Here is a 15,515-nt window from a genome sequence, read left to right on the forward strand (position 1 = left end):
ACATAGCATTAGTGCTATACCACGTCTGCCCTCCCCACGGCATCGTAACAGCTTGAGCGGGGATAAATGTCCATTAATCTTTGCACCATTAGTTGTGCAGTAACACTTACTGTTTTTCCTATTGTGGCCACTGATGTGTAGAGAATTACCGAAAGGACAAAAGATGTGATTAAGAAGAAGGTAGTGATAAAGTTGAACACGGGTGCCAAATTGCAGAATTCAAACCTTGGGCCTATCTCTTATGACATCTATGATTATGGGAAAGTTGCTTAAACCAACCTGTGCTTCAGATTTTCATTACTAATGGGGACAATGATAAAATCTATTCCATAGGGTTGCTCTGTGGTTTAAAGAGATAATATTTATAAAAAATTTAGAACAGCTCCTGGTATATAGTTAAGTGCTGTATAAATTTAGTTCTTATTAGTCATGATGAACCCCGAGTTCCAGTCTATGCTGGGAAAGTCCCAGGAAATAGATTGTGTCTGTGTTATTTTGTTCAGTGATAAAATCTCTTGATCCCAATGTTATTTCATTATTAATGTGAATATATATTCCACTATTTTATTGAGATGACTATAGTTAGTAAATATTTGCTTTAAAATATTTGGATATTACTTTTGTCCAGAAGATGAAATGTTAATACCAAAGGAAGTACTACTAAAGACAATTTTATGTTGTGCAAAATTTGTCAACTTATATCTACCCTTTTATTTGAGTGTGTGTGTGTGTGTGTGTGTGTGTGTATCCATATTCTCTAGGCTATTGAGGTCCCATGGTTTTATGTTTGAGGTTAAATTTCTTATGTTCTTGCTTTTGAACATTTTGATCCATTATTTAATATAGTTTAGTTCAGTTCACATAGGGTAATTTTATATCTAATTAACTCATTCATCTTTTCCCTGTTTTAAGTATTCAAAGCAAAATGTGGTTTGGGAAATGCATTTTTAAGATGCTCAGATCTGTTCTACAAGTACCCATGGCAGAACTGCTATTTCTGAGTCAGAATTTTTATGCATAATTTAGAAGGTAGATATAAGGGAGGGTTTTTTTAAAGCTTCTTATCTAACAGACAGAATGCTACCTGATTCATATGTAACATCATACTGAGAATGTGATGCTCTTGAGACTTGGCAAATCATTTCCATATGTTCTTTCCCTTATATGAAATTATAAAGAGAACATTAGTTACCTTGTAGTTATTAGCTAATTCTTATTGATAAAAGAAAGAGAAATCTAGTGATTTTTGTTTTTGATTCTACTTTGAGTTAGAGGTCAAAAACACCTGAGAATTCAACAATAGTAAGACAGTTATGAAAAGTATGTCATCAGGTAGTATATGCTTTATTGCTAAATAATTAATTTAAACCTTTCTCAGAAGATTTAGAAATCAATCTTGGCATTGGAGGTAGGAAAGACGAGCAGCCTAGATAGGAGAAACATAGAAAACAATGTGATTCTATTGAATTATTGAAAAGCCGTGATACATTTTTACATAGAAAAATACACCATGACTTTCTCAATGACCCAATAAAAATGTGGCGTATTTGGTAAACAGCGAGTACATGGGCAGATAATGCAGTCATCTAAGAGGTTATATATAAAGGTAGGTTGGTACAAAATATTGGAGTCCATGAATGCTGGGTAAGGTACTTGGCACCATTTTATAATCATTTATTATTCTTTTGCTCCTTCTGTTCTTTCCTCCTCCCTCCCTCCTTTCTTTTTTGTTCTCTTCCTCCTCTTTTACATTCTTCTCTCTCTCCACTCTCTGAAATTTCAGCCTGATCAAAGGTAGTAGAAGTCATATGTAGAAATAGGACAATCATGGTGAAGTGAGAGTAGTAAAGAAGGTCAGTTCAATTTTAATTTGAGGTCATTGTGAGATTCCTGAAAGGGAGACCTTCCTTCAATTGTGAGCATAGAGCTGGAGCGCAGGAGTGATACCAGGCCTGTGTGCCACCTTATGGCATTAGAGTGAGAAATGCCCATAGTCGTCCCGAAGTCCAGAATGATGAGGCTAAGCATGTCTGTGGACTGAGAAAGTAGGGGGCGAAGAGAGGACTCAAGAAGAGTCAGTTGGTCAATAATGAAAATATGATAGACACAAAAGTTTTTAATTCAAGGGACAGTAGAGAATTAACAAACTTATTGATAAAGTAAACTAATTTGTAATACTTAACATTTTGATCAGTGTTCTGAGCATTTGCAAAGGGCTTTTCTCTTTTGCAAGATCCATGCATATTGGCATTGTGAAACAAATCAAACACTGAGCCACTAGAAAACGTCTGATAAATGACAGAGTGTTGAGTAATGCGTTCCTTTGGAATCAGCACTAGGTTTATACCACTTATTTCTCAGGATATATTATCTGTAAATAGTCAGATATATAGGTAATATAATTATAATGGAGCAACTTGGAATTAAACCCAGAGAAAACACCAAGTTTACATAATAGTGCTAACCCTGGTCTTTACTACTGTATTGTTCATACCAAAGTGTAATGATATTACAAGAAAATGAAAGAATACAGTTCATTTAAAAAGAGCATGCTATAATTGCTTTTCTTCAGTAGTAGAAAGAAAGGCATAATTGACTAGGGTTAACATATACAAAGCATGATTATGGAAGAACACAGCTATTAATCTTCTCTTTTAGTGATTGGCAATATAAGAGCAATTATCCTGGTTCTAGAAAATAGATTAATCAGAAGTACTATAAAAGCATTTTTTAAGAAATCTTTTTTCTTTGAGATATGAACAACTTTAATGAACCTAAGTGTTTGATGTCTGCAGGTTTTAAAGCATTAGAAGACTGATGTCACAAGTTATAATACAGAACTGTTGGGTGAAACTTAGTTATATTTTTATACATTATTTAATACTTTCTTAACTGTAAGAAAGCTGGCCTTCTTAGGTTTCCAGTCCTTCCTAAGACTTCTGTGAAGGAAGATATTACAGGCAGATTTACAAGACCTTCCCTTTTTTGAGAGCTGCTTCTATGCAAAACAAGGACTTGGGCAAGGAGAGCCTAGTATTTGAGATTGGCAAGTCGTGACTAATAGACTGTTTTGTTAGGTCATCATATTCTCTACTTTGTTATTAATAGCTCCATCTTTGCAAGTTCGTTCTGAATACTGCCAAACAAGGAAAACATCTTTTATGGCTGAATCCCTACAGCAGTTGGTTAATAGCTTTCTTGTGGCAGTTGTATTTTATTTTATCTATTATTTTTACTGTATTTGTTTAAAGTATAAACTCCTAGAGAACCATAACTCTTTAGCTATTGAAGTAGGGCTTGCCGTATAATATGCGTAGAAAAAATGTAGTCAATAAGGTGATCTTGGGCCATTCAGGTCAACATTGTTAAAAGCCAGTATCTTATTATTCCTTTAGACAAATGTTTATTAGAGCAAATCTCTGTAACATGAGTTTGATGATTTGCAGGACCAAGACAGCCATTTTCCATGGATTTTATTCCAAACTATAAGGCCTTTAACAGAAGAAAAAAATAGAAGCTATTCTAGAGAAGATTATCCTGGAATTGTGATTTTTTTACCTCTCTTGAGTTAACTGCCTTTTTGAGATCTCAGATAAACTATGCAATACTTACAGGTCCTTGTCTCTACGATATTTTTCCCAATTTGAATAGGTTCTCAGAATCCTAACGGTCTCAAGTTAAGACTTCTCCTGGAGACAACAGGTGGTGTGGTGGTCAATGTGCTGGACTCCCACATGCTGACCATGGTTTGAGTCCCAGACCTGGCAGCTTGCTTTCTCACTTTCCCTCTCTCTCTTTCTCTCTCTCTCTCTCTCTGAGCACATGTTTCCTATAGCAAAGTTTTAAATAATAATAATAATAAAATTACAAAATTATTTTTTTAATTCTCTAGCCTAGAGGATTCTTGATGTAATCTCTGTGTCATGAAGAGGAGGAAAATTAAAATGCATTTTCTGTATTAAATATTTGTCAAGTCAGTGAAATAGTTTGATAATTAAAGTAGCAAAAATACTCTGTGTAATAGAAACTAGGGGTGACCCCAGACCTGATGCTCTCCTGGGTGTATGAATGTTAATTTCTCGTGGGAGCACATACCCATCTCATAATGGAAGTGCAAAGAACATCTTGATCCAGGTACAGCTGATAGCAAACTGAACTGCACTTCTGAAAGTCATGTGACCCACTACAGATTAGGATCCCTACATCAGCCTGAAAAACAAGCCAGTTGAGCCCAAGATCCTAATAGATTGGAGGACTTGCAAGGGGAAGTCAGGATCTGATAAAATCTTATTGAAGGTCTCTCTCACATATGCTCTACCATAAATTTTAAAGAATAGTAAAAAAGAGAAAATCCTGTTTACCTTAGTAGAAATTACTTTTAAGCATTGCGTAAAGTGAGGCACATTACTGACTGGAGGGAGAGCAATGTGGGTTTAAAAGGGCCCTATGAGGGATCTTTATGGTATTGGAACTGGTCTTGACTGTGGTGGTGGATTCGTGAACGTGCGTAGCTTATGAATTATATAGAATGTAATACACTCAAATTAGTATCCATAAAACCAAGGAAATCTAAATGAGATAAATTATTGTACCAAAGCCAATACCCTGGTTGTGATTTGACTATAATTTAGTAAAACATTACCATTGAGGGAATGTACAACTTTATATATAAATCAGAAATTATGTGTTTTTTATAAACAGAGTAGCTTATGACATAGCCCCATTTCTCCCTCCTGTGCCACCTCTTTTAGTATGCCATTTCCAAAACCACCTGTGTCTAATCTCACTTCCTCACTTCCATACCTTTGGTGTGCTCTTACTAGAACATCTTATCCTTTCTTGACTCTTCATATAAACTTTTAAACCACCATCTTATTAACCTGGTTTGCTTCTACTCATCTTTTTCAGGACATTGGGTCATTTTTTATTTTATTTTATTCTTTTTGTTGTTAGTTTTTTGTTTTTGTTTTTGTTTTTTTGTGGTTTTTTTTTTTGCAGGGGGAACTTTCCAAAAATGTAACACGGTCAGTTTGTAGTTAATCAGAAAATGGGCATATTATTCTGTATTTTCTTGGGCATTTGATGTCATACTCAGTACTAATTCAGTGTTTACATAGACCTTTTCTAAAGTATGATTGTGGTATGGTCCTGACTTCTTAATGATGGGAATGAGAGTGCGGAAGGAATTAAAGGCAAGAGAAATTTAGCATCCTCAATTTAGCATTGTTTATAATGAACTAATAAAGGAAAAGTGGAAGAAGTAATTGGAGGAAACATCATAATGAAAGTTAAAACAAGTTATAGAAAGTTAAGGTTTGGGGTCACCATTTAATGTAGTGATTAAGGCACTAGACTCCCACATGGCTGACTATGGTTCAAGTCCTGGACCCTGCGGCTTGAAAATCATGCCAGGTGAGGGTGCTGTGTGTCCAAAATCCCAGGAGGAGGATGGAAGAGAAGGGATTATAACATGGCCATCCACAGTGATAAGTAATTTCTCACATTCTTTCTCTCTGTCTCCATCTCTCTCTGGCTAGCGTACACACCTAAGGCAAAATATCTTTTTTAAAAAGCAGAAAAAGTAAGTTAAAGATTTCTTCAGTGCAGAGAAAGTAATTTTCCATGTAAATGGAGGTTGTCTAAAAAAATGATGATAGCATACTTTTTTTGCTTTCAATCTAATTTAGAACAAGGGAATAGAATTCTAATGTGCTAGTCTGTAAAAGAGTGGAAGGATTTTGTAATATGAGTCCATTGGTTCTAGAATGAAGGGTATATGAATACTTAAATGGTAGAGAGTTATAGCAATCAATCAAATTGTATGTTATAGTTAAGCACTGATATAAAATTATTATTAAAATAAAGGGAATATTTTGCAAAAATACAAAGAAAGAAGTGAAATGTTAGTCAGTATCTTGCCACTAGAAATGTACGAAGGAAATCTAAAAGGACAAAAGAAGTTTGTTTATCTGGAATTAGGACAGAAGGATGGACCGAATAACCAGTAAAAATTTAATGAAACCTCAAGCAAACAAGGACTTCTGGTTGAGAGTTGTGTGGACTTGTTGGGCCAAGCCTTATAAATGGATTCCTTGGTAAACCAAGCCATTAAATTCTAGAGATGTAGAACTTTTTTTGTGACTAGAACCCAGTGAAAACATATCTAAGAAATTCAGTTGGGCTACCAGCCTAATTAAACAACCTCCTTTGTTCTCTTTGCAATAGGTAGTTGTCTCAGTCTGTTTTTGCATTGCTAACAGAAATTTCTGAGCCTGGATACTTTTATAAGTAAAATATAAGTTTATTTACAAACTCATAATTCTGTTGACTGGCAAGTCCAAAGTTCTAGGACTGGAGCATGACTGACAGAGCACAGAGGAGGGAGGGCAAGTGGAGAGAGAAAGAGAGAGCGAGCGAGAGAGAGCACACACGAGCCTCCAAGATGCAATCACTGTAAACCAATCACCACCCACTAGGCCTTACCTGGGACACCATGAAGGAATTTAGTTTTCTCTTAGTACCTTTCCAGTACAGACAATACATATCAAGTTCTAAACCATAGCAGTAGCCAAGAGAATTTATTAAACATTTCAGTTATTTCATTTTGCTTTAATCTATAGATCATTGTCAATAAATAATGACATGTGTGTAATTTCTGTTTTATTTGTTAGCTGGATAATGCAGATGAGCAAGCAGCCCAGATCAGAAGGGAACTTGATGGTCGGCTACAATTGGCAGAGAAAATGGCAAAGGTAAATTGTTAAATTGGACATGGTGACCTGCATTTGTTTCCTTGTCTCGATTTCTGTGAGCTCAAAAAATGTTTCATACAGGTAAAGAAAACCAGCATAATGTTTATCGTTTCTTCTCTGCGTGTATATCTCTTAATCTCAAATATCTGAATGTATATTATCTAACTAGAACATATTATCCATTTTACATATCAATCCTTAATGTGTGAAATACTTATTAAATTTATCAAACTGCAATATCTGAAAGGGTTTTAATGTTGCACTAAGCAAACTATAATCAGGAAGAAAAATTCCCTGTCTGTGAAATCATATAATATATTCCAAAGCATTCAAAACAATTCTTGGCACAGAGTGGTGTCAGCTAACATTTTATTGAATGATTAAATACATGAAAACTGTAATTTGAAGGATCTAGTATAGCATATGGGAGAAAACATGTATTTCATACAATATTGTGATCATTTTATTTGTGCAATCACCGTGTTTCTGTGAACAGAAATAAATTTCAAATGGAAGCCATGAGTTTGTTTGTTTTTTAATACTTAAGACTTTCAGAGAGACTGGAATTTAATTGTCTAAATCATCCTTTAGTGAATTGATGGTTAATTTACTTCAGTGCTATAAAAATGTTCATCTTTCCCAATAGGATTTCAGTTCTGCTGTTGATTGATCTAAGATTAAGATTTTCTCCCTTTTCTGCTAAGCAAAACTTTGAAAAGCTGATAGATAGTCTTTCTCTTAGATAGCATTATACATTAATATGCATGTGAGTACAGCCTATGTAGCCACCTACTCAAATCAAGAAAGTGAGTTTTCCTAGCACTCAAGAAGATACATCTCATACTGATTTTAATGATTAAATTATCTTTGTGCTTTTGCAAAAAAAAAAAACATTTACACTAATAAATATGTATGTCTTAAGGATGTTACACTATTAACCTAAATGTTTATTATTGAGTCATCAGAAAAGTTATGATGCCTATTTTCATAGAAAAACTTAGAAAAATACATCATGACTTTCTTGACACCCTTATAAATTACAAATTAGAGAAGATCAAGAAATTACAAAGTTGAGAAGATTGAGAAATTACACATAGAGAAATATTGGGAGAAACTGGCCAACAGGAATGACAGTAGGTTGTGAAGACCAACCCAGGAATGTAAGAGGAAGCCCAGATGAGTGAAGGCATGGGCACTATGAAATAGGTGTTAAGGGTTACATGTGCTCAGAGGGCAGTGGTTGAAAGGACAGCATGCCTTATTGTTGTCCTCTGGATATCTAGGGGACATCACATCATTCTAGAGATTCAGATGTGGAGTTCATAGTATATAAATAAAATGCTTTGAGCTTTGGAAACTTGAGAGAAAAAGAAATGCTTGTTCCAAAACCCTACTTTGTATTGAACCTGTTGGGAAAAGCATTTGCTTTTCTTAAAGACCTTAGGCTGAGAGAGAATTCAGACACGTAGATGTGCCTGACAGTGTGAAACTCACTGGACTGACAGGTGCTTAGCATGCGTTAGGTTGCTTGTATAAGGATTATAGCTGTACAGTCTGTGAGACTGTGGACGTTGACATGAGTTAAACTTGGTCCTCTGTGGGCTTGGCTGAATATTTAATGATGTGGTATAAAGTTTAAATGATTTTCTGGAATGGTGTTTCGAGTCCTGAAGTAGGTGGTTAGATTTCTCACCTCTCTCTCTCTCTCTCTCTCTCTCTGTCTCTCTCTCTCTCTGTCTCTCTCTCTCTCTCTCTGTGTATGTGTGTGTGTGTGTCTGTCTGTCTGTCTCTGGTGAGCATATGTGACTATAGCAAATTTTAAAAATAGTAATAAATAAAATAATAAAAATAATAAATTATTTCTGGAGAGTCGTAAGACAGGCAGGAAAGCCTTGATATATTCTCAAGTTCATGTCTGAGAAGAGTACATGTTAATAACCCCTAAGCTGACTCTGAAGAGCAAATCAGGGGTGAGCAGGTGGTGTGGTGGTTAAGGCACTGGATTCCTACATGATCTACCACAGTTTGAGTCCCAGACCTGGAGGCTTGAAAATCATGCCAGGTGCATGTGCATATATGCCCAAAATCCCAAGAGGAGAATAGATTGTGGCATGGCCATCCCTCTGGGGTGTGATTTATCACTTTCTGTTTGTCTCTCTTTGGTGAGTGCATACACCCTATAGCAAAAATCTCTAATAATAAATTAATAAATAAACCTTTAAAAAAAAGAAAAAGCAAAATTAGGGATGGAACACATGAAAGCTTCTCTTGAGGGGACCCCAGTAGTTTCATCAGAGATGTTGCTAAAGTGGAAGAAATATGGAAAAAATCAGTAAAGCTGATGGAGAAAAAAAAAAACTCTAAAAATAAGCTACCTTTTGGTAAAAATACTAACATAGAAGAAAAAAGAGGTTTAATTGCTTTTTATGTCAATTTCACCAAAACTGAAGCCATCTTAGTAAAATATTTATAAGGCTAATTACAGTTTCCTGAACACATTGCATTATATCCCTACAATAATCCTATGAACCCATGAGGGTGGATGATATCATGAATTTAATTTTACAGACAAGGAGATTGAGGCTTACAGAAGATTACTGACTTCATCAAGAGTACATAACAAGTATGTGGCTGAGGCAGGCCTCAAACTTATGCATCCACTCTAGAGCCTGAGCTCATACTCTTCCATCCTATTGCCTCTAGAGTCTGATACATCCAGAAATATGTTTTTTTACTAGTTGGCAATCAGAAACAACCTCTTACACCTTTCACAAAACAGCAGAATATAATAGCAATATGATAACTGGGCAGAAATCTCTTTTTCAAGGCATAGAAATCTTGACATTAATATTTTAACCGAGGGATAATGTGAAAATAGTGGGGAAAATGTAGATATGAGCACAGAAAGGACTGGAGTCAAATCCATCTATGTTGTAGATATACAAGAAGTTAATATATTCAAGTATCAATTTTTATTAATTATTTTATCACTATTTTTATTTTTTATGTGTGCAATAGAGCACATGCGCTCATTGAGAAAGAAAGAGGGAAAGTGAGAAAGCAAGCCACCAGGTCCAGGACTTGAACTGCAGTTGCCCCTGTAGGAGTCCAGTGCCTTAACCACACCACCTGCTGGCCCCAAGTCTCAATTTTTCTACATTCATTGAACAAATATTTATTGAATACCTACTAATGTAGACAAGTGCCGTCTTAGGCACTTGGGATAATCTAGGCAAATGTAGTTGTCTTGGGATGAAACAAGACACAGATACCTACCATGCCTTGGTGGAGTTTACATTTTATTTGGGAGAGTCCTATGATAAGCATTACACATGCCAAATAACTGAATTATAGGAGGTAATTAATGCTATTACAAAATAGATCAGACAAAATTGGATCAAAATTATAGAAGAGAGTGAGATGGCTACTATTTTTAGTCAGTTGTTCAGGCCAGACTAGTTTTTGACAATATTCTCTTTCCAGTTACTCAGGTCAAAAAACTTTGAATCATCTTTGACTCCTTTTTTTTTTATCTCATACCTCATGCAAAATTTAATATAAAATCCTTTTGTCCTTTCCTTCAAAATATTTCCAAATGTGACAGTTGTTGCCATCCTCCCACTTCCACTCTGGTCTGATCATCATTGCCTCTCACCTGGATACTCATTTCTGCCTTTTCAGTTGGTCTCCCACCTTCCTGCCTTTCTTCTATCGACACAGAGCTGATGATTCCCCATGGCGCTGAGAGCAAAACACAAAGTTTCTGCTGTGAATTTCGGAGTCCTTTGTGATCTGGTCTTTGTTAATTTGACTTTGTCCTTCACTGAATGCTTCACTTTTGCTCAGTCCACATCAGCTATGGTGACCTCTTTGCCCTTTTTACCCCTTTTGGCCTCAGAGTTTTTGCCATGACCTTTACCCCTGCTTGCAGTGATCATCTGCTGATGTTCATGTGACTTACTTCCTATATTAGGTTCTCCAGAGTCACAGAACTGGACATCAAAGGGATAGATAGCTAGGTAGTCAATAAATAGATATAATAAATACCTACATTTGACCCTTGAACAATGTGAGTTTGAACTGTGTGGGCTAACTTACACATAGAATGTTTTTTCAATAAATAAATTGGTGAATACAATGCAGTACTGTATATGTATTTTCTTTTTCTTATGATTTTCCTAATAGCATTTTTTCTCTAGCTTAATTGGAAGAATGCAGCATATAATATATATACAGAATATGCATTAATTATATTATTGGTAAGGCTTCCAGTCAACAGTAGGCTAATTGTAGGTAATTTTGGAGGAGTCAAAAGTCATATATGGATTTATGACATCATGGGGATTGACACTCTTATCTTCTGCATTGTCCAAGGATCAACTGTATATAGACATAATGAAATTGATAGTGTATACAAGGAAACTTCCAAAAGTTCGTGGGAAAAGTTAAATCAAAGTGTGAGTTTATTTTGGTTAAAAAAAAAAATTCCGAAATTCATGCAGATTTTCATAATATTTATCTACCATGAACTTTTTGTGGACCTTTGTATACATGCACTGTATGCATACATATGTGTATGTGGAGAAAGAGAGTTTGTTGGAAAGAGAGAGAACTGACTGATTCATTTCAAAGAATTGGCTTCTATGCTTGTGAGAGTTGGAAAGTCCAAAACCTATAAAGCAAGCTGGCAGATGGGAAATTCCAATAAGAGTCTAGAGTCCGAGATCTACAGGGCAGCTCAGCAGTCAGGAAACATGGGTGGAGTTTCTGTGTTACAGTCTTGAGGTGAAACTGATGCTGCTTTTAAAAAAAAAAAAAAAAAAAAAAAAAAAAACTTTTTAATTATTTTTTATTTATTTTACATTCATTCACTATATATCTTTACACATACAAAATGAATTTTCCCATCCTGGATGCACTGTATATTGACTTAATCCAAAATATTACAAAACATATTATCTGCAACAGACAATTTCTATTTTGTGTTTTAAAAATGTTTTACTTTCTTTCTTTCCCTTCATTCCCTTTCTTTCACCCTCTGGTGCTTTAAGAAATCTGTCTTTGCTCTTAAGGCTTTCACCTTAATGGTGGATTGAATGAAGCAACTCATGTATTGGAGAGCAGTCTGATCTACCCACAGTCTACCGATTGTGAATGTTAATCACATCTGGAAAATATCTTCACAGCAACATTTAGATTAATGTTTGACCAAACAACTGATGGGACCATAATCTGTCCAAAATGACTTGGAAAGTTCATCATGGGTCTTCCTCATCCTCTTTTATTCTCAAAGGTTATCTGTTATACCTTCCTTGACTCTCCTATTGAAAGTTACAGTCACTTTTTTCCACTTACTCTACATCTGAGCCACATGCTTTTTCCTCATTAGAACTTACCACTTTTGGGACCAGCAGTTCGTAATGGCTGTGTCACTGGACTCCCATGTTAGAGTCCTGGACCCAGTGGCTTAAACTCATGCCGGGCACATGTGAGTGTGTGCCCAAAATCCCCAGAGGAGAATGGAGAAGGGATCGTGGCATGGCCATACCCCTGGGGGTTGATTTCTTGCTTTCTGTCTCTCTGTCTGTCTCTGTCTTTCTGGTGAGCACAGGTGCCTTATAGGAAAAACCTCCCCCCCCCAAAAAAAAAGGAACTTACCACTTTCTAGTATTTGAAGAGACTTACTTTCTTTATTTTATTTTATCTTTTTAGATTTTAGATTTTTTATACTTGCATTTTTGCTATAGGGCATGTGTACTTTGTTAGAGAGACAGATGCTGGGGTCCAGCCTTGGTGGGGGTGGGTTATCTTGTCGGAGGCAGTGCAGGAAGGAAAGACTGAGGCTTCAGTGCCTTTTTCATGCATGTCCTCAGTCGGACACCCCCCAGAGATTGCTCTCTGTAGAGTGACAACTGCTAGGAATTATCATGCCTTTTTATTGAAAATGTGATACATGCAAGTAAATGGGTGAGGGGCTACGTGTTCTAATTATCAGTTCATAAAGTTTTAACAATAGGGAACATAGATTCCGTTCAGGGTTGGATTAAGGCCGGGTCTATTACAGTTTAGCAATTGTTTGTTTGATGTAGGCAGGTCTTCAAGAACTTCATGGAATGCAGTTTTGGGAAAGCAGCTCCAGCAAGCAGAGATAATTATCAGCCAATGCTTGGTTGCAGCCATCTTGTGATTACTAAGCACGATGCTAAGAAAAGAAAATCTCAAGTATAGGTATTTGTTCTTAGGGATCTCAATAATGATACTTATATAATTTTATAGGGATCTAAAACTTAATTCAAGGAATCCTAATATATTTATCTGTTCTAAAGGGGTAAAGCTATTGTTCACTTGGTGAGGGCGGGGATACTTTAAGCAGCTTTTTCAACTGGCCGTAAAGTGGCTAACAAGTTAATGAAGAACTTCAAAATGGGTCTGTGGTATACCTAAGCATTCCATTGTGCCTGTGGTGCCACTGTTACGTATTTTCTTAGAACATTAGTTATCATGGGGTGGGAGTGCCCTGGGCCAGTTTCAGCCTAAAAGGTTATTTTTAAGCTTATGTTAAATGTGTCTTGAAGGGCCTTCCAAAGGTCAAGAAGATTTCTGCCTACATGGAACTTCAGCACACCCTCCATTGTGACCGCAGAAATGAAGCATTATAATTAACAGTAGGTGGTCAGGGCAAAGGGGAGCAGTTGGGGGACTTTTGGGAAATCTTATCACATACTCAAGATGTATGATAGAGCTATGCAATTCTTTTATAGTAGTATATCAGGAAGTCAGAGGGGGGTTGCTTCCCAGCAAGGCTACTGCAGTCTCCGAAGCATACAGCAAGCGGCCTTGCCAACATGCTGAGTCGACCCAAGCTGTGCTCAAAGGTTGGGCAGCTCAAACAGATTCTGGGGCCCCGCCGGGTCGGACTCCTCCAGACAGAAACAAAGACAGAAAGTGAGAAATCATCCCCAGGGGGGAATGGCCATGCTGAAATTTCTTCTGGGTTCTCCTCTTATGATTTTGGCATGCACCCACATGTGCCCAGCATGAGTTTTAAGTTACCAGGTCTGGGACTTGAATTGTGGTAGGCCATGTGAGAGTCCAGCGACATAACCATTCCACCATCTACTGGTCTCCTGAAAAGACTTTCTTATTTATTATGTCTGTCTTCTCACAGTAAACTCTAGGTTCATGACACCAAAGTATTTTTGTCCCTTATCTTTATTGTTACATCCCAAAGGCCTGGAGCAGAAAAGATAGCAGATACTCAGTAAACACCTTGACTGACTGAATCTTCACGTGCTGTTTTAGTCATGAGAAAGTTAGAGCTATGCAGAATTCCTCAATCATTTATAGGACTCACTTCTTTTTCTCTCACTCAAGTGCATTTTGAATTGAAAAGGGAGAGAATACCAACATGGTAAGAATTGATTCTACTTTAGAGCAAAAATGTAAATATTTTATCATTTTAGTGGTGTCTGGGATCAGCTTTACTACCAATAGTTTGCTTGATGCCAAGATCCTGAGATTAGAATATAAAATAAGATACGGATAGGAAATGGAGCAATGATTAGCTTGGAGAAACTATGCCTTGATATGAACCTCAGATTTCATCTAATGGACTACTAAGAGCACTTAAGAAAAGATTACTAAGTTTGACAAGTAAGGATTTTTTGGGAAACAAACATTATTTTTATCTATATCATGTGTTACATCCACTGTTGAGATGTGCTATCCAGAAGAATAAGTTAGAACATTTAAACTGTGATTTAGGGGACAACAGAAAGTGTGGTAGTTGGAGCACTGAACTCCTTACATAGCTGACTATGGTTTAAGTCCTGGGCCTGGTAGTTTGTTTTGTTCTTCTCCCCCACCCCCCATCTGTCTTTCTCTGGTGAACAAATTAAAATGAAAATAAATAAAATTAAATAATTCTCTTAAAAAATAAATAAACTGGTTTATAGGAGCAATTCACAGATAAACAACTACTATAGAAAACATTTCTGATTCAATTCTAATATAAAAGATCTGACTTGAGCATGTATACATATTTGATGTATAGTCAGTTTTCTTTCTAAGAAAGAGGCAACAAAAACAGACTAAGTTGATAAAATAATTTTCAGTAAACATAAAAGCTTTAAAAACAGAGTTGTGAATTTTTTTCAGAGAAAACAATTCTAACATTGTCTATCCCTTAAAAAATTTGAAAATACTGATAAAATAGTCAATTTTGGTAATGTCTACTTGTTTCCTTTTTGACAGAAGATAGTGAATGAAGTATTTTTAGCTAAAACTAAGCAAATTTTAAAATATGTGTCAATACTAGGTTTTACATTAAAAAGTACCTTGGGATTTTTAAAAGAAAAATTAGTGCCTTAGAACTTTCAATTTTGTAACATATTTGTCTTTCACTTAATTAAAATGTAATTTTTAAAAAGGCAAAATTATTACTTTCTTCCAAATAGAATGGACACAAGCAAGATTTTGCTCAATACATGATTAGTAAATAAACCAGTTAGATGTTAAAAACATCCAAAGAGCATTTAAGAAAGTTGATGTTTGGGGACATTAAAATTTGTGGATTAGAAACAAAGCTGGTTAATTTTTAACACAGATTATAACTAATTGTTGGATTATCTTACTCACCAGAAAAACATTATTTGCATTTTTTTTTTCCAAACAAAATTCTACCAAGTGATATGTAACTCCACCATCTCAAACCTTTAATCAGTAGTAAACAGTAAGTTGAACGGAGTCCTGGGTCATCGGAAG

The 15,515-nt window shown here is 35.8% G+C and overlaps 1 protein-coding gene across 19 annotated transcripts in view; it reads left to right on the forward strand.

The window, feature by feature from the left end:
- The window catches only part of CADPS2 (calcium dependent secretion activator 2), a 450,101-nt gene that overhangs the window by 84,011 nt on the left and 350,575 nt on the right, over window positions 1-15,515 (forward strand). For all 19 annotated transcript variants that reach the window (XM_027772143.1, XM_027772145.1, XM_027772150.1 and 16 more), the window contains exon 3: window positions 6,672-6,752. In XM_027772143.1, the coding sequence (XP_027627944.1) occupies window positions 6,672-6,752 (81 nt within the window). The remainder of the gene's footprint in view (window positions 1-6,671; window positions 6,753-15,515) is intronic.

The sequence above is a fragment of the Tupaia chinensis genome, unplaced genomic scaffold (assembly GCF_000334495.1).
Source record: "Tupaia chinensis unplaced genomic scaffold, TupChi_1.0 Scaffold000257_1, whole genome shotgun sequence".
NCBI classification, from domain to species: Eukaryota; Metazoa; Chordata; class Mammalia; order Scandentia; family Tupaiidae; genus Tupaia; species Tupaia belangeri.